The sequence below is a fragment of the Lissotriton helveticus genome, chromosome 5_1 (assembly GCF_964261635.1).
Source record: "Lissotriton helveticus chromosome 5_1, aLisHel1.1, whole genome shotgun sequence".
In the NCBI taxonomy this organism is placed as follows: Eukaryota; Metazoa; Chordata; class Amphibia; order Caudata; family Salamandridae; genus Lissotriton; species Lissotriton helveticus.
The window spans coordinates 360,776,115-360,795,633 of NC_136065.1; the positions used below are offsets into that span (position 1 = coordinate 360,776,115).

The 19,519-nt window shown below is 42.0% G+C and overlaps 1 protein-coding gene across 1 annotated transcript in view; it reads right to left on the reverse strand.

The window, feature by feature from the left end:
- LOC144753162 (uncharacterized) overlaps nt 1–19,519 on the reverse strand; it is a 1,401,110-nt gene that overhangs the window by 41,899 nt on the left and 1,339,692 nt on the right. The window contains exons 28-31 of the mRNA XM_078640932.1: nt 6,134–6,262; nt 2,493–2,621; nt 1,596–1,727; nt 73–201 (exon numbers count right to left, since the gene is read on the reverse strand). Of these exons, the coding sequence (XP_078497058.1) occupies nt 73–201; nt 1,596–1,727; nt 2,493–2,621; nt 6,134–6,262 (519 nt within the window). The remainder of the gene's footprint in view (nt 1–72; nt 202–1,595; nt 1,728–2,492; nt 2,622–6,133; nt 6,263–19,519) is intronic.

The window sequence follows — 19,519 nt, forward strand, 5'->3', positions numbered from 1 at the left end:
AGACCATGACTGGTTGATTGCAGTTTAGGTAACATCAAACAACGCTGCATTTCATGGAAGAACAGGACTCACCCACACTACAGTCTGCTCCGAGGTAGCCCTCTGGACACTGGCATGTTCCTGTATTGGTCTCACACTGCCCGCCGTTCTTGCAGGTACATATCCGATCGCAGTTGGGACCATAATGTCCAGCAGAGCATCCTGGGAACGTGAAAACAAAAGAGATCAAGAAAGATTTTGGAGTTACCTGGAAATCTCCACTTCTGACATACATGCCCACATATTTATCACAACTCATTGTTTGGCACACGTTATGCACATCTTATTCAGAAAAACAGGCATAATGACTCCCCTATGGCATCCCGCAGAATACATTTTTGTTGTAGTTGTTATTGGTATTTGTCTCAATTAAGGTATTGCAGCTGTAGTCAACCTCTCCAAGCGGTCGTAAGTTATCGATCGCAGACCGCATCCTGATTGGGCTTGTGCAGAAATGCACCTTGTGAAGAGTGTCTATGCTAGGTGAATATTAGAAAAACTCAGAAACCTTGACAAGAAGATGAGCTTTAGGAAACTCATGGGTTACTAAACTATTCTGTTATGATATTGCCATCAACATCAAACCATTCACTAGGAGGCAGGTAAATCAGGTGGGATGCCCAGAATAGTGTTACATTTTCCCAAGCTAGAAAAATGTACACGGAACACTAAATTAATAATTGTTGGGTACCTTAGGCGTGCTGTTTTAAAAAGAATGATTTCCTAAAGATAAAACCAGTACATTACGGGTGAGTTTCAAACCCACCGAAGAGTATTTTTCAAGTTTAAAATTAAGTACTGGCTCACTAAATAAATCACGTGCACAGACCAACTTTTGGCCATAACATGAAATTCCAATCCAGTCTCAATATTGTGTAGTAGAATTATTGGGTTTCACTATTCACAACAAGATTCATCAATGCCAATAGGTCTCACCTATGCAAGAGCTATTGGCTTTGGCAATGTGTGTTTGCCTTGTTGTACACCATTGTGGCTGCTGTTCAGCATGGCTAAAAGTTACTGGTGTAGCATGGAGTGGGCTGCGGTGGGATAGATTGGAGTGGGGTAGAGTGGAATAGGGAAGAATAGGGTAGAATGGAGTGGTGTCGTTTGGCGTAGAGTGGAGGAGGAGTGCAATGGAGTGGGCTGATTGGCTTAGATTGGGGTAGATTGGAGGGGGTAGATTGAGGTAGAAAAAATGAGATCATTTTGTACAATTTATTTAAAGAACTTACAGAAGGATTAGAATATATAAAACATACCATCAACCACTTTTTGCTCATATCCCTCTAACCCAATGAATAGTTACCTCTGAAAACAAAAAACATTAATAGTGTACAAATAAAAATGATATGCCAAAGAGACTCTCGAAAGTGCTAATAAATTGTCAGTTTTATTTTCTCCTCGTTCTACTCTGTTTTCTCCACTCTTTTACAGTTTCAACAGAGTTATACTCCCTGCATTCTTCAGAGAGACCGACATGTTTTTACTTTCCCTGAGTAAAATTTCTTGGAAACAAAATGGTTATTTTCCTCCTTCTGTAGTAGTCAACTTACTTTTCTGGCAGAGATGGCCTTGGTAACCAGGTGCACAGACACACTCCCCAGTGATTGGGTGGCAGTTTTGATTTTCTCCGGGACACTGGCAGGCCTGTCCACAATTCACACCAAAGGTCCCTGGCAAACAGGCTGTAGAAAAGAGAAACAGTAATAACCCCAAACAATAAGCAAAACATTCATTCATGCATTTTTATATACTTTTTGTTAAATGATATTGCATTTTACAACACAAAATCATTGATATTCTAAGAACTGGAATTTTTTGTCCCTATTCAAAACTCCTCTCTATTTGATTCCTCTAGCTTTATTTGTCTGCCAAATGAAAGTTCTGAATGTATTGAATAATTCCCACATGGTATTATTTGCGATACCCAGTCAACAAAATGACGGCCGCCCCTGTAGAATGTGAAGCAGTGTCTCCCATATCATAAAACTATTCCTTGGGCTTAGTGGAAGTCCCTCTGATGAATTGGGCTCGGGGGAGGGTGGGGGTTCTGAAGGGTTTGGGCCACCTTGCACAGCAGGGGCTGCAGGGGCATGTGTTACTCCCTTCCCAAGCAATTTAACGCATGCACACTTCAGAGCACAATTAAGGAGTTGCCCATTTATTCCAAGTACACATGCATAAGCCCAGATGATGCACAGTATTTCTAAAAGAAAATGACTTTCAGTCAGGGGTTTAGGGTGGCTACACTAGAAGATTTAAGAAAATGGTTGAGCGTCTTTGTAGGTGGAACGATCCAAATGTTGCTGTTGGTGTCACAAACAAATTAGCATTCAAACATTCCTTTATGACAGTACTATTTTTTTAAATAGTCTATCCCCCCAGCTAAATATATGTGCTGCACATCTGCCAACCAAAAGCAACTGTGGAGATCACTGTTGACCACTTACATTGGTCACATCCGTTGCCCGTGAATCCAGGTGGACAGCCACACTCCCCTGTGATGTGGTTGCAGGGTGTGCCAGGAGGACACCGGCAGAGTCCGGCACAATTCTTTCCATAGGATCCAGGGAGACAGGCTACAGACAGACACAAAGCAGAGAATTGCTCCTGGTTATTAATTGGTACATACTACTGCATGGTTTTGCATGGCCATTGTGCGAGTTACAGATTATGATTTTATGGCTGCATGTGCTCTCACCTGCAAGAGATATTGTCTACAACAAGAGGCTTTTAGCCCACCCATTGCTTAAAATTTGTTGGCTTCATGTCACTCTTATTTGCTGCCTTCTAATTGGCCACCGCATGCTGGCTTCACTTCCTCTTCTGTCGGCTTGACCATGGACCATGTACTGATTGCTTCAGTATGATGGCTGTCCTGCTCAAGCTGTGATTGAGGCACTACTTTTATTTTTTCTTCTTCCCCGTCATTCTTGTTGAACCTTTTGTCATTTGTAGATGTGCTTTACTATTCCACATGCTCTTAAAAGTAGCCCTTTTCTCCTTTAGAAGCTTATTGTGGTATCTGCTTTTATTGTGACAACAGATGTTATATGTTTCCAAGCGTATTTTCACTAAGACGTGGACATGGGCGCAATTACTTTCTTTGTGTGCTAGCATTCTGTGCCAATTGTCAAAAAAAATTATTATTCACAAATGGGGATATAAATTGATTTGCTAAGAAGTGAAAGGGTGTTGTGTTGAGACCTAATAGGCATTGGCAAAGCCAATGGGTCTCGCCTTTGAGACCGTTGCCTCTTCCAAAGGCTTTTCTTCATGATGTACATCTTGGGCACTGCTGAGTTTGGCAATGATTCATAGTCATGCTGTATAGCAGCGTGGCTGCTGTGCAGATGGCTACAATTAATAATATAAAGGGACTATGATGCACCCAGTGCTAATGCACTTAGTTTTAGTTTTTAAAAAAAAGCACATTAACCCTGTCTGTCTCATAGTGCTTCTTTGGGTTAGCTTTAGCCTCATTGCAAAGCATCCACACTGCTGTACATCATAACTACAAAAAATGTACAAAGCCAATAGCTCTCATAGGCGAGACCTATTGGTTTTGAAAATGATTGTGAACCATTGTCTTTTGAGTGGTTTTTCATTGATCACATCAATACGATCCCTGTTGCCAATCACCCCTTCCCCAGTGGATGGTCAACAGTGTGCACAGTGGGAGTGCAGGCACAGTTCTCAGACAGTTGTTCTGGTTTTGCTACATCTATCCGCTTTTGTAGGCTATTGAGGTCGTATGTGGAATCCCCACTTTAGATCAAACAGGCCAAAAATAAAATATTGGCTTTCACTCATTCCTAAAAAATGTCCTTAGATAATTTGGTCAACATTTTTACCTCCTACACCCAGATGAGTATGCAATATGAAATTTGATATATTATTCACCTTACCACTTTAAACATCTCTTTTATCCACACAAGCACTAAACCCCTCCCTTTAATGCTCCATAGACTCAATAGGATAACCCACTGGCACTAGCAAAGTAGCCAACAAGTACTGCATATTTTTAGAAGTGACATTAGCAATGTCCATCCAAATAAGACTCTCATACAAGATTTTAAGATTTCTGAAAGATGCCCAAACATCAACATGCAATCAAAGATGCAGCGCCAGATTTACAATAAACTAACGCAGTGCGGTGCAGCAAGTAATTTTGATATGGCACACTGCGTTAGTTTGGAAGCACAAGGATGCAACATATTTAAAACAATATGTTGCATCCCTGTGCTTCCCCCTGCGCTGGTGCACAAACTGCTGCCATGCACCGATGCAGGCACCCTTGCACCGTTACCTTTTTAACGGAGACCCGACATAAAATCTTTTTGGTCATTTACAAATCAACGCAAATTGGTATTTGTGTTAGTTTGTAAAAAAAAGTAACGCCAATCAGCCAGAAGGGCTGCTTTGCGTTACTCTGCGTCAAGGGGACATTCAATGGATGGCACATGAGTGTTCCTGTTGTTCCACCCATAGTTTTTGATGCAAAACCCTGTCTACTAACAACAGTAGACAGGGTTTTGTGGCAAAAATTATTATCACCACTTGAAAGCACGGATTAAAAGGAGAAATGCTTTAATTTCTTCTTTCTTTTCCTACTTTGCCTGTGTGCTGCACTGTACAGCACACATACAAAGTAGAAACAGTTTTTTAAATTTAGTCTAAGCATAATATGCATACTCAAAGGTGTTTTCAGGGCCGTACTGGCCGTAGTGGGCACGGTGCATTTCCTCGGTGGGCCGCTAGGGTGGGTGCCAGTTTTGGGTCTCTGGAGAACTGTTTTTGTTACCGGGGAGCCGGCAATATCAGCCCCCTGTAGCAAAATCGTGTGAAACCGGCCCTAGAAAACAGCTCGCCGCACCCCATCCCACCCCCCCGCCCCTTTTGGGGGCTGGCCGAGCAGTTTGCCAGGGCCGATTTTGGTTCCCAGTCCAGCCCTGGTTTTCTTCCAGCACAAAACCTATGCTAGACTCACACAGACACCTCTGCACCATGGTGCAAAGGCGTGCGCGTGGTGCTTAGCAGCAAAATTCCGCACCAGCACTTGACTCTCTGTAGATATCGCATTTTCCTCCTCTCCCCCTGTCACCCAGCGCAATGCAGCAACTTTGGGTGCTGTGCTGCGTTTTTTGACTGGTACCTAAATTTGGGCCTTAGCCTTTAAACGGCCAGCAGATTAGATTGTGAAATTTGGCAGATCAAGGGGAAAACAGCACTAAAAGCATAACAGGATCAAGATTTTCGCTGTTGTAGTCAAAATGTCAATTTGACAAAGAGGTGCCATTCCCCACTTGTGCCATTCACATGTTGATCGTGGCATAAGCAGATAACAATTATTTAGCTCCCTTATGACCACCCTTGACTACAAGGACCACAATGTAACGGGGTACCAATTTTGTTTAATGTTACATTACTATGCGTTGGATGTCTTCATGTTTCATTGACAATGTTCCTCCTCCCTACACTTTCAGAGAATGTACCCATTTTGTTTAGAGGCTGTCAGTGATCAGGTCGGTCACTAGAGCTGGGGGCCAGGTGAGTTTCAAAGATGTGTGCCAACAGGAGGAACATTTACATGCCGCCAAGGAAACTGAGCATCAAACATTGAAGCTCAGGATGTTACTGAAAAAATGCAGCTCTCTCTTAGTCCAGGTTCTGCAGCAAACAGCACTGCCCTGAAACCAGGGGGCGATCACTATGCCGCTGACCGCGTGACCCACAGGGGAGCATGGGCGGGGCAGCGCTTTAGTCCCACCCAGCTAGCGAACTACCTATCGGCGCCCCTCCCTGCGTTCACCTCCCACGGGCCAAAGGGGAGGGCTCACCTGGGGAGGAGGGGCGCCCCCTCAGTACTTATAACGCTGCAGCGCCATAGCGCGGCCTCTCTCTCTCCTTCCTGCCTGGATTCTCCCGCGGCTCTTTATTTCACTTTATTTTACATGAACTCAGCAATTTGGCATGCACAAGCTTTCACCTTAAAACAAGCCCCTTCAACTGCGGTGTGAAGAACAATTGTATCAGTCCGACTTCCTTCTCTATCCCCAAAAGAAAGTTCCTGAGTAGGCGGTGAACTGACCTTTCTCACAGTGCTTGCCCCTCCAGCCTCTCGGACAGTCGCAAGCTCCGGTCGCGTGGTGACACATGGCGCCTTGCTCGCAGTCGCAGGTCTCTGCACATCGCTCACCAAAGGTTCCTAGGGGGCAAGCTATGGAGACAGTGACAAGTCCTGGCCCGTGAGTAGTCATGAAGCAGATACATCATCCATCCAAAACAATGCACAAGTAATCAAAACAACATGAAGAAAGGCTGCTAGCCCATTCTACTCAGCCCCTTCCCCAACCTAAATATAGCGCCTACATCTTTTCATAAATCTCCAACGCTATTGTGCAATCCAGAATTCCTAACCCTCTTGGAGGGGGAGAGGGAGGGTAGGTTTTAGTTTTTTTAAAGATTCTCCTTTGCTCCGCCCAACTTTATATACTCTGTGGTTTCATAATTTGACTTTGTCTTAAGCTCTTTGGTAACAAGGGACAAATCCGGCAAACTTTTCAAACCCCAATTGATCCTCATACTCCAAAATGAAGACGAGGGGCATATTACCAAGCAATAGCGATAATTATCGCTATTGCTTGGTTAGAGACAACATTTTACCGCTGAGCTGCGGCGATTTTTACCGCAGATAAACCTTGGTATTACCAAGGTTTATCGCAAATGCGATAAAAAACGGCCGCAATGCATGAACATCGCTGAAAAGTCAGCGATATTCATGCATTACCGAGCTAATGCTCTTAGCCATGTTATCCACCTCCCATTGAATAACATGGCTAAGAACTGCTCAGGGCAGGTGTTAGCTTTTGGAGATATTCGCGCTTAGCGCGAATATCTCCAAAAGTTGGTAATAGGAGATAGCGATGTAAGCGACTGTTTCCAGTCGCTAACATCTTGGCACGCCCACTTTGCATGTCATTAGTGATAAATATCACTGACATGCAAAGTGGGGCCCAAGATGGTCGCTATCTCCTACTAGCTGTCGCTAACTGGTGTTAGCGACAGCTAGGTAATAGGGAGATAATTTTATCTCCGCTTTCTTGGCTTTTAAAGCCAAAAAAGCGGAGATAAACCCCCTTGATAATATGCCCCTAGGTTCTCTACCGGAATTGTCAATGTAGGGACAAGACACAAACCTATAACAGCAGATTAGCCGAGTCTCCGCGTTGGCTGAGCTCTCCATTCCACGTCACATTTCACCTCTGGTTTCAGAGAGAAAATTTGTTAACAAGAGGTCTGGTGGCCCCAAGACATGTTCTTGGCATGGTTCATTAACAAGCTGGCGCCAAAATGGATGCACATGTGGATCAAAAACACATGGGGCCACTAACACTCTAAGCATTTTACCTGGGCAAGCAGTAATAAAGCAATAAACCATTAATGTCTTGACAACGCCTGTAAAGGCAGTTAAGACACTTTCATTGATTGTTGGCTGGATAAAAACTTCTGCAAAGAATTGATTGAGTAAAGCAATGAAAACTTCAGTGGAAGACCTCTTCAGCACGTGAAACAGAACTAATGCATGTTTTAGAGTGCTTTTAGAGTAGTGTAATCACTCTGGGCCAGATTCACAAAGGTAAACTTAGACCAAAAGTCTAAGTTTAGACCTGAAGTCTAAGTTTAGACCTAAAGTCTAACTTTACTACAAGTTATACTTTTGGTCTAAGTTTAGACCAAAAGTCTAACTTAGACCAAAAGTCTAACTTTACTACTACTAAAGTTAGAGTTTTGGCCTAAACTTAGACAAAAGTCTAACTTTACTGGTAGTAAACTTAGGGCCTCATTTATGAGAAGTGATGCATCGCTAATTTCACGCAGCGATGTGTCACTTCTTAGTGCGTCCGCCTTGCAACATGACTGATGCGTCATATTTACCATATGACGCATCATGTTGGAAGGAGTTACAGATACGTCAGTATTTCTGACGTATCTGTATGGTTCAAAAGTGACGCATTGCTGGAGTGTGTCACAAAAGTGACGCAACTCCAGCAATGTGTCCTTTCACATGTGAAAGGGCTTGCGTCAGTCTTACACCTGCTGTGAGGCAGGCGTGAGGTATTGACGCATTTGCATCCTAGAAGTGGCGCAGTGAAATCTGGTAGATTTCACTGCGTCACTTCTATGATCCTTTCTTGCGTGGGAACACCCCCTTGCATACATTATACCTGGCGCAGGTATAATGTAGCGCAGGGGTTTACAAAGTGACGCATCTACCTAGATGTGTCACTTTGTAAATAAGGTGCAACAAGGCGCATTTTTTACACTGCTGGTGCGTCACAAAAAATGACGCACCGGCGGTGCAAAAGTGACATACGGGCTCATAAATAAGCCCCCAGACTTTTGGTCTAAGTTAGACTTTTGGTCTAAACGTAGACCAAACGTCTAACTTTACTAGTAGTAAAGTTAGACTTTAGGTCTAAACTAAGACTTCAGGTCTACACTTAGACTTTTGGTCTAAGTTTATATTTGTGAATCAGGCCCACTAAGAACAGGAAGGTTGGACAAGAGAGGGAGTAATCAGATTTCTTTTTGCCTCTCTGGAACAAGATGCAAGTCTGCCTGGTCCAAACTGAGACCCGGAAGTGGGAAACATCCTTTTCAATGCAACTTTTACCACGCAGTGCCTTTACGACGCAACTATTACAACGCATGTCATTACAACGCATTGCGCTGGGGGGCACTCTAGGATAGGGAATGGATTTAATTTACTATCCAACACCTTCCCTACTATCCACGGGGACTGGAGTTGGAATAGTAAATTAAACTATTCACTATCCAGCACCCCTTAACGCTATGCGTTGTAACAGCATGTGTTGTAAAAACTGCGATGTAAAGGCATGCGTGGTAAAAGCATGCGTTGTAATGTTATACATCCCCCGGAAGTACTTTGTTCAAATCCAGTCTTCCATTGGTCACTCTGTTCGAACATGAACAAATGTTTAACACAGCAGCCACTAGGAGAGGAACTCTTACTGGCCAACATTTTATGGAAAACGCCCGCAAACATACTCAAAGGCGTGCAATGGGTTAATGATTTGAAAAATTGGGAGAGAAGGGAAGAAGAGAGTTCTATAACTGAAGCGCCCGAAGGCATGAAACGCGCAATTAAAACGTATGGTATGGCATGTGATATTGTACCCATACCTGACAAAATGAAATAAGGGGCAGCTTACCAGGTGTTTTGAAATCCATCTTTGCTTTTTCATTCTATCGTAAGAGTTGTCAAAAGTTGACCCACAATGCCCCTGTATCACCTTAATTACTTCCCAGGCAATACACTTGCTCTCCACAAACAAACAGGATCTATTCCCACTGCACAGATCAACGGAGCCTGGCTCAAGTTGCTCCCTTCCCTAACTGCCTTCTTTAACTATCTCAACAACTAGCAGCCCTTTTTACTCCTCATTGTCTAATGATGGCTCATCATACCAAAGCTAACCCATACCGACTACCACCTGGTCATTTAACATCAGAATCTTCTGAATGTTTGAAGCACCTTCAGTTGCTTTCCTTTGTGTTTTTCTATCTGAATGCAACCTAAAGAACAATTAACTTACCTTTGGTAACACCTTATCTGGTAGACACTCTATATAGCCACAGATTCCTTAGCTTAGAATAATCACCAGTTGTCAAGCTGTATCTGGACGCTTTTTTGAGCAGTACCCCTGCACACCGGTAGATGGTGCCGTTCGGCTCTGTGTCGGCATCATGCACGCCTGATGTGGTGTGCATGGAACCTATATAGGTACCACCCTGGCGCACTGATGTCAGTTACTTTTTTGACTTTCTACACAAGGATGAGAACTGAACACTGGTGTGAAAAACTAAGGCCCTGAGAAGAGTGTCCCTTATACTGCAATCAGCTTGCAAAACAGGGAGGATGGATGGGTCGGTAAGGAATCTGTGGCTAGATAGTCTCTCTATGAGATAGGGCGTTGCCCCGAAGGTAAGTAACTTGATCATCTGATTGAGCCTTGTGCAGAACTTGGACCAGGCCTCGAGTAGGACATCGTTAAGGGCTTTATTAAAGAGAAGTAAAGGTTCGGCGGGGGCAAATTCCAGCTGAAGCAGCTCTGTCAAGACGTTTGTCTTGACTGCCCCTGAGGGTAGATGAAGATCCGAGACCTCAGCCGCACTATGCACCACCATAGCAAAAGAGGCTCCCTCCTCCATAGCCAAGGTAGGAGGAGAGACCAAGACAGTGTCAGGCAAGGTGTCTAACCCACTGGCCTTCACCAGTTACTCATGACATTTGTCCTTATTCTCATCTAAGGGATGGTGGCATCCATATGGGTCCTCATACCCCTCCCATTCATCTACCTCTCCAGGCCTGTCGAAAGAAAAAGGGTCTGGCTCAGATCCCGAGATCAAAGTCACCGTCGGTGTCGGAACCAGTAGGGGGGGGGGATGATACCTATTCGGCTCCACATCAGAGTTGGAAATGACGATGGGGATGGGGCAGCCGTGGGGCATCAGCACTGGAGCAGGCACTGAATAAGGTCTTTGTCCCGGTGGCAGCTCTGCTATGGATCCAACAAGGCATCCACGGGCCGACTGGCACTGAGAGCAAACCTGCCAGAGATATCCAGTGGGGGGACCTCCCGAACCTGTGGGGTCGGAAATCAAGTGGTGCTGGGTCTCTAAAATATGAGGCGCATGGCCTCATAAAATTATTTAACCTGGATGGGAATGCTCTGGCTCCTGGAAAGTCATGTAAGGGTGTAGCGGATTCTGACTCAGGCCCTGCCGAAGCGCTAGGCTTAGAGTGTCCACACTGCTTCACCTCTCCAGAATACTTCAACGGGCATGGTGAAGTGGAAGACCTCTTCAACTTTTTTGATTTCTTATGCTTGTGGGAATTACCCGATTACTTCAAGTACGTCAACGATCGCTGGATGAGGCTCCATAATTCATCCAGGGAAACATCCATGCGACAGGGATCTTCAGCATTGCGGGCTCATCTGACATCTGACAACGAGGAGCTTGAGGGATCACTCCCTCAGCGCCTTGGGGTGCATGACACAGCAGTTCTCACAAGTCTTGGATTACAGCACCATAGGCGACAGGCACCACATGGTTTGAAAGCAGCCAGTTTCTTAGGTGACATCCTCACCCCAGGAGAAAAAAAACCTCTCAAGAAGAGTTGACAAAAAGTCGAAGAAGTTAGTCAAAAAATGATTAAGCGTAGCTCTGACCGGACCAGTGCTATCTGGCATGGAAAGGAAAGAACTGGCATCAAACCCACTTGGGTAACTCCTATCTAGGTGCCGCGCATGTCACTTCAGCAAGGAAAACGCAGGGAGAAATGACACCAGCTATCTGTGCACAGGGATACTGCTAAAAAAAAGTCCAGATCCAGTCAGATGGCTGGAAATTATCCTAAAATAAGGAATCTACAGCTGGAAGTCTATATCTGATACATAGACTTGTCGGTAGAGAAGGACCTACTGCCATTTCTCAAATCACTCCTCTATCAATCCCTTCCCTCTCACTAGTACTTATTGGTGACTGATTTATCAACATTTCTGCATTGTCCTGTCTCCTTCCTGTCTAGAAACTCTTATCTGCTAGGCACCCAGAAAAGTGTGTGCCCCCTTCTTTGACTTCATTGACTCAAGAGTTTCCTAGGTAAATACTCATCCGGTAAAGCTGACAACAAAAGAAGGTGGGTCACAACAGGACCAGGGACAAAGGTCTCATATGTGTGCAAAATAGTTTGGAATCCAATTGCAGAGTTTAGTCGCATGAATACCAATAAACTGTTAGCATTTTTGAAGCACTCCTAAAATGATAAGCTCTGTATTAGTTAATACTGAATATCCAACTAATGACAGAGATAGATTCTTTTGGCATTGCTTGTGTTATGCTATTTTATGAAACACTGTAAAATGTTGATATTGTTTTTAATATTAAAACACCTAGTCGACACAGGTTCCTACAAAGAGAGAAGTGTTTTTTTTCGTGGGGTGGGGGTGTGAACGATATACCGTGACGTCAGTGAGTTACTGATATCAGGAAAGCAATACCTGTAGCATTACTGCACATAGCTGACATCAACCTATCATACCAACAACAATGAAACCAGTTAAAAAAAAAACAGCAAATCCAGGCAATGGTAAATCTTAAACAGAAAAATGTAACCTTTTAATCAAGAGGACAGGAACTATAATACCTTTTATGGTGCACCACTCGGTATCAAAAGCAACTATAACAATAGACCAAAATGTTGAATTAAACAACTAAAACACTCCAAAATATATATCAGCCCCTTAAACATTCACATGATCCCATTCTGGTGTACTTCTGTGATGATTTTGGCTGCTCTTACTTCTGCTCCCAGGAGAACACCTGGCTCAGCATCCAAAGCCAAAGGTAATAAAGCTGTTAAAGCAGTGACTTGGAACTGGGCCACAGCCAGAAAAAGTAAGAGGGGAAATAGATGAAGATCTGGCATCTTGACTAATTTCCAGATGCCTGATCCATATTTGAGTCGCTACGCGTTGAGTTCATACTCTAGCAAGTAGGGAATGAAATCTGACTTTTGGAGAACTTCCAACAAAGCTGGAAAGAGCACTGTCTGGCTGACAGCCAGTTGTTAGGTTGACATCAGAACAGTGGAGTATGCAATCCATTAGTAAGAGGACTTTTGAAACCTTTTTTTATTCTCCTCTTTCCTGTGTAGCCCACGCTCCCAGGCCAGATTTGGAACCAAAAGAGACCCAACTGTGCCAGAAAAGGCATTCGAGGATGGCTGATGGCTGCTTGCCACCGAGTGTACAGGGGCTGATGCAACCAACTATCAAATGGAGGAATTGGCTAGCTTAGGAGGAATTGGCTAGCCAACCCTTGCCAATGTGATATAGCATGAGTGTAGGGTGTTTGCAAGAGCACATGCTGAAGAGGATGAGAGTTCTTTAATAGTCATCGCAATGCAGTGAGGTGGGGACTGTGTGAGAAGGAAGCAGGCGGACACGAAAAAGGACACATACATATAAACGAAACACCGCAGAGATAGATGCCTGTAGGACTCATCTTTGCAGGTCTTGAGACCAACAAACTCCACCCAGTGCTGGAATTGGAAACTTTTCCTCCAAGAACCCATGAATTGGGGGTTAGTATGTGGCAACAAAAATGGGGTCAACTAATATATATAACTTTTTCAAAACTCTACAACAAAGAAGCTGGCAAGATGGATAAACATATCAGGAATTCCGTTCTGGCTTTATTGGTTGTAAAGGATGCATTGCAAAAGATCTTATGGAGTTAAGGCACCAGCTACAGACAGCTTTGTGTGCCAGGTAAAACTTAAGGAATATTAATAAAGGTAAGATAACTCTGGTGATAATTGCACTTTCTGGACAGATTTGTGGTTGGCCTAGTCACATTTGTGACTCATAAGGTAGCATACATCCTCTCTTGCAACGTCCATAGGGTAACATGCAAATAATCTATTTTTATTTTATATTGATAGGTAAGTGGGTTATTACTTTCAACACAGATATCTTTTCAGGCGTGGCCCGTGCAGATAAGAGCAGTGGGGCGCGGGGGGGGGGGCGGGAGTGGGAGTAAGTCAAGATCCGACGACGAGGGAAACTTAAATAAATAAAAAAGAAAACCAAAATTGATATGAAATGTACCATCTTGCACACACACCATTGCCCATGTAGGTATCCTTTGTTGTGCTTGAAGCAAAGGCAGGAGCTTGGGAATTTCAGGTAAAAGACTCCTGTTTGTAGGTTGACATTTCTGGGATGGAAGCACTCACAGATAGCATTGGATGTAGTTGATGTACTTTGATTTTATTGCTTGGTTTGCATGTGGGTATGACCAGCTCTCACATCATGATGACTGTCACCTTGTGTTGAATACTGATTCTGCTATCTAGCATTTGCCAAGCTGACGTACAGAGTGTGTCCAGTTGCTTTTAGAAAGACCAAGTATCTGTTTCTTAAACCTTTTTCTCTCTTGATCCCACTTAAGGGCCTATTCATAAAGGTAAATTTACACATGAGTATATCTAGATTTGTAAATTTACTCTTACGCTTTTTAAAATAATTTTTGTAGGCGAAACACAGTTCATAGAGATACTAGTTCCCATTTCATCATAAATAATTCACTATAGAGTATCATACTTATCCCATATATATCATCTCCCCCACCCAACCCTGCACTGCTGGAATTGCCTGACCTTTCAAAGGCTGTGCTATTTCCAGTTGTGCTACTAGGATTGCTAGTAATATGAATTCAGAACTAACTTGAGCCTTGCCTCTGAATATAGTTCACTGTACATCAAAAATGACTTTGTTTCCGACAACTTTAGAGATCATGGCAAACGTTTGATCTCTGGGACAGCCATCAAACATATGAATATGACTGTCAGACAGACAATAGGTGGCGTCTGTAACAAACAGCTGGAGTTCCTGTTTTTAATTTACAAATAATAGCCCTGCCCATAGAAAAGGCCACTCAAAGCTGTTGAAGGCCTTTTCTGCCCCCAGCGCCACAAAATAAAGCTGCTAATACATTGTTTCTGCCCGGTATATCAGTGATACTACTGTTTTAGTATGTTCCGCTGTATCTTTCCAGGGATAAACCCATGCTGCCATGGTGTCAGTAGATGGTAGATATCTGCATTGATATGCTGAGTAATTATTCGTGTATAGACTTTATAGCCGGTACGCAACAATGATATTGGTTGGTATGACCCTAGTTAGCCCTATGATTTTTTGTTCTTCAGGAAGACCACAATACATGTTAATTTCCATGTATCTGGTATATTAGCTCCAGAACATATTCCATTAATTAGGTGGAAAAAAACGTGTAAGTAATATTTTATCAATTTCACTAGGTAAGGCGACTACCCCTGCAGCCTTTCCCAGGGACATTGCATGAATCACTTTTTGGAGCCCCTCTAGTCTAAATTTTCATACTAACTTTTGGTACTCTGCAAACAAACGAGTAAATAGCTCAACCTGATCTAGATATTGGGTAAACTCCTGTCCAGCTATTTTCTGTAGCCTCTCAGTAGTATAAAGCTTAGAATATTAGCTTCATAACGCATTACACATTTTGGAAGTTGTTATACAACTATTAGCTCCTACATCGTTAACCTTAGCAATGGTTACATTTGTGGATCTCAGCCATGAAAAGCTAAGAACTTGCCCACTTTTTGTTCTTTTCATGGCAAAAATATCTTGATGACGAATTGCCTGGGCTTAGTCTCATAATAGGCCCTAATTTGAGACCAACCATAAGCCAGTTCAGTCCCTATTCTACCTTATGTACTTGGTTGTTGTTATTGGTCCAAATGGCCCTTTTGTGCTGCATCTCCTGGCAGCTAATTGCTTTCTTAATTAATCTATTTCTTTGTTTTAACTCTATGAACCCTGGTTTGAAACTCTCTACCAAATCCATGGGTAGAGGCTTTCATCAGTTACTCATACCATAGGCATATCCCATATTATATGGTATGGGGCAGTTTTATTATTTTCTATCAAGGAAAAATGTATGTGTGTTTAAGTTGTTGATTGAATGTGCCATCTTGAAGTAGAGACCGGTCAAATGTCCGTTGGGATTTAGTCTGATTCCAGACATTCAGACGGATTTGTGAGGGGAGAATGGTCAGATGTCCAACTAGAAGGGTATTTGACATCTGAGTTATTAGAAAGAACTCAACTTGCTAAAATAATAATCAATTCTAGAATGCTGATTATGTGTAAGAGAATAAAATCAGAATATTTTCCAGAAGGAAAATGATAAAAACAATGGATTGATAATGTTTAAGGCATCCAGTAATGCTTTAATGTCCTTAACCACTTTAGTAAAAGTACTCTTACACTTTGTAATAAATGTAATATTTTCAGCTATTCACCATTTTACATATATTTTTTTTACAGAGTGTATACTGACATGACTCCAACCCCAGAAAAGGGGTCGACTTGCGACTTACTACTAGTATTTTTTACATACAGTTGAAGATCTCAATATGATAAAGTATAGAGAAATTTTAAAAGTTTATTAAACTTTGAAAAACAAATAGTATAAATATTGTTATGATAAATATTTATGTAAATTAATGTATACATTAATTTTAAATGTAAAACAAAATAAAAAAATAATATAGCACTATTAACTTAACTTTGAACTAAATATGTAATTAAAGTAAACATATTAATGTAAATTCAAATTATTATTGAACATTTTATGTTTAAAAATTTCTAATGGAAGTTAATTTTTTATATGAATACAAAACAGGGAGGCACATAGTCAGAAGAGCAATGTGTGTATGTTGTGGATACAATAAGGGAACAGAAATAACACTGGGCTGAAATATTCCCATCAGCCCACCAAACGTGGCGGAGGCATCGTCATGCAGTGCTCAAAATAAGGTGAACAAAAAATTATGACTACCAATAGGCGCTAAGCTATTGGTAGTCATACTTTCAGACTACAAGGCACCTGTTCTTAACCACGACACTAGAACAGTATCCAAAAAACATATTTTCTGCTCTAGTAGTTGTTTTTAACATTTTTTGTTCACCTTATTTTGAGCACTGCACATTCATTAGCACCACTCAGAAAAACACTGTGGCTTGAAGGTCATCACAGGTTTCCGATCTCTGCACCATCTTTGATGGGGTGGGTGAGATTTGGAATACCCTATCCAATTCCCACATGACGATGCCTCCGCCACGTTTGGTGGGCTGATGGGAATGTTTCAGCCCAGTGTTATTTCTGTTCCCTTATTGTATCCACAACATACACACATTGCTCTTCTGACTATGTGCCTCCCTGTTTTGTATTCATGTTCTCCAGGGTTGTGAGGTTCCATGGTCATTAAACCAACCCTTATTGACCCCCTTTTAAGAATTTCATATTTTAGTAAATTATTTATAATCATTTAATTTATTATATGTTAAAAATTACTAAATTTTTTGCCTAGAATTAATTTTAATTAATGTAAAAATTTTGTTTAGGAAATAAAAGTGCATTTAGTTTTCAATAAAACAAATTGTTAAATATGTTATAATACTATAATTGCTATTATTTGTTTATATATAGTTTTTTTAATTAAATTAAATGCATATCGTTTTTGAAAGTCTAAATAAACTTAATTTATTTTAACAGTATTTCCTAAAGGGTTATAATGTAAGTCCCTGCCTCTATTATTTTCTATTCTAGTGCGTTGCACTACCAGTGATTGGCACAGTGTGGTGCTGGACTTACCCAAATTGTGAACTGGAGTATATCTGCAACATCTTTGGGTTCTTATTGGCTGTAGTAACTATAGAAGTGCTGTTTGTGAACAGCAAAAGGCTTACCTTTTGTTGTAAGTGTTTTTCCGTCCCTCCTTTACTCCCCATACCCCCTCAGTACTCCACTCATTCCTCAAATTTTGTTGTAAGTATTCACAATTTTTAAGCAGCCACGGCCCGTGGAGGGAGTTTCGGTGGGACGGAGAGGCGGGGTGGGGGGTGCTAAAAACCGGAGTATGGATAATTGAAGGTAAGTAAACAATTTAATAAATACAACGAATTTCGTAGCGCACCCTGCATCACATTTTGCGATGCATTTTGCAATGCAGGGCGCGTTACGAAATTCGTTTTATTAATTAAATTGTTTACTTACCTTCAATTATCCATACTCCGGTTTTTAGCACCCCCCCCTGCCCCTCCCCCACCCCGCCTCTCTGCCCCACCGAAACACCCTCCACGGGCCGCGGCTGTTTTTAAGGTCCTTACCCTGCCCTTCCCACATTTACTACACCCGGGCTAGATAAGGCAGGATAGGCAGAGGTGGAGACCTCTATAAGTAGGTTTGTGAATAGCAATGTTAGCATATGAGTAATGCTTTTATAGTACTACTAAACATAGTACAACATGCAATTCGTGGATAGGGCCCTTAATGGTTTTTTTCCCATTCTTCTGGCCATTAATTCTTGCTTAGGTTATAAAATAACCTCTCACTTCTTGCTTCATAAGTACTATAACTGCGCCACCCAAAATTTGGGCTCTTAAGATTTTAACGGAACTATAGTTTCAGAGTTTCCTTTTGACTTTAACATCTATATAGGGTAAAAGGTGGGTGAGAGATTCTCAGCCTTCAGCAGTTCTGGTTGAGCCTAAACAATATTTACTTTATTTCGCATTCTCTCAACAGACATCTTCAACTGTCTGTTATATGTGGCACTGTATATAATTCTGCACAGAAATGGCTTTGTGTGAGCCCAGCCTCATGATTAGACAGCTCTCTTGCCTATCTCAGTTATTGTTATTTACAAGATAGCTTTCCTCTCTACCCTGTGTTTGTCCTACTCCTGAAGGATAGCTTGCTTACCTTTTCTTTTGATTGGATAAGGTGTACCTTGCACCTGCTGATGTAATTGAAGTAACTTTTGTTTAAACTTCCTTTGTTGCTTAAAACTCCGTAGGAGGGCATGTCTTTAACATTTTCTTTGCACTTTTCCCTTGCTCCCCCCCTTCATTTATCACATCTTGCACCTTCCCACCCTCCCTCGTGGCATACCAAGCACTTGATAGGGGTCTTGGTGATTACTTGGATGTTCTCCCTATGCACTTGCCTGAGCCTCTATGTATCCCCTTAATATTCTTCTTATTTTCTCTCTGTCTCTCTCTTTCCCTCCTTCTCCCTCTCCCTTTTCTCTTGCACTTGATATCTACTACTGGCTTTACCAATCCCAGATGCTTTTAAAATTTGACATTGATTAAAGCAATACCACCGATCAAGCACATTAAAAGTCTAGGAATAGGATGCATGGTTGAGTCAGCCTTTCCCGGATTTAATTTGTAATCAACAGATCACCACAGAGTTCGGTGTTAAACATTTAACTCAATGAGCACTGGTACTGGCATTAATCATAGGAAAACATTTAAGTATTTTTCAAATTCTTTCCAGATGTTATACAGTAGATTTGTGATCTGCTAACATATTCCCCAAAATATGTGTCAAAAAGGTAAGAGGATGACCATCAATAAACATTGTATAAACAGATGGTAAGCAGGGCTCTAGAGGCAGACCTGAAGGAGCCATCCGAAATACAGAAACATGATTTTGAGATGTGTGAGGTAAACTGAGGTCAAACCGTAAACCATGATAAGTTCAGAAAACGAATGTGATTGTTTACTTGCAGCCAGGCACGTGACTCAGGACAGGGTGTGTATGTGTCTTGAGTGAGGGACAGGAGATGACGTCTACGAAGGTGTTTTTGGCCAATCCTCTTTAGAAGAGATTAGAAAAGTTGAGCTTTGGCATTAAGTGAAGTGTTGTGTCTAGTTCCAAAAGGCACATCTCCTGAAAATAAAGACTGAATAAAGAAGGTGCCAGGAGAACTAGCAAAATGTGGATGGTTTAAACCAAAAGTCATATGAGGACAGGCTGTTCTGGAAGAAAACAA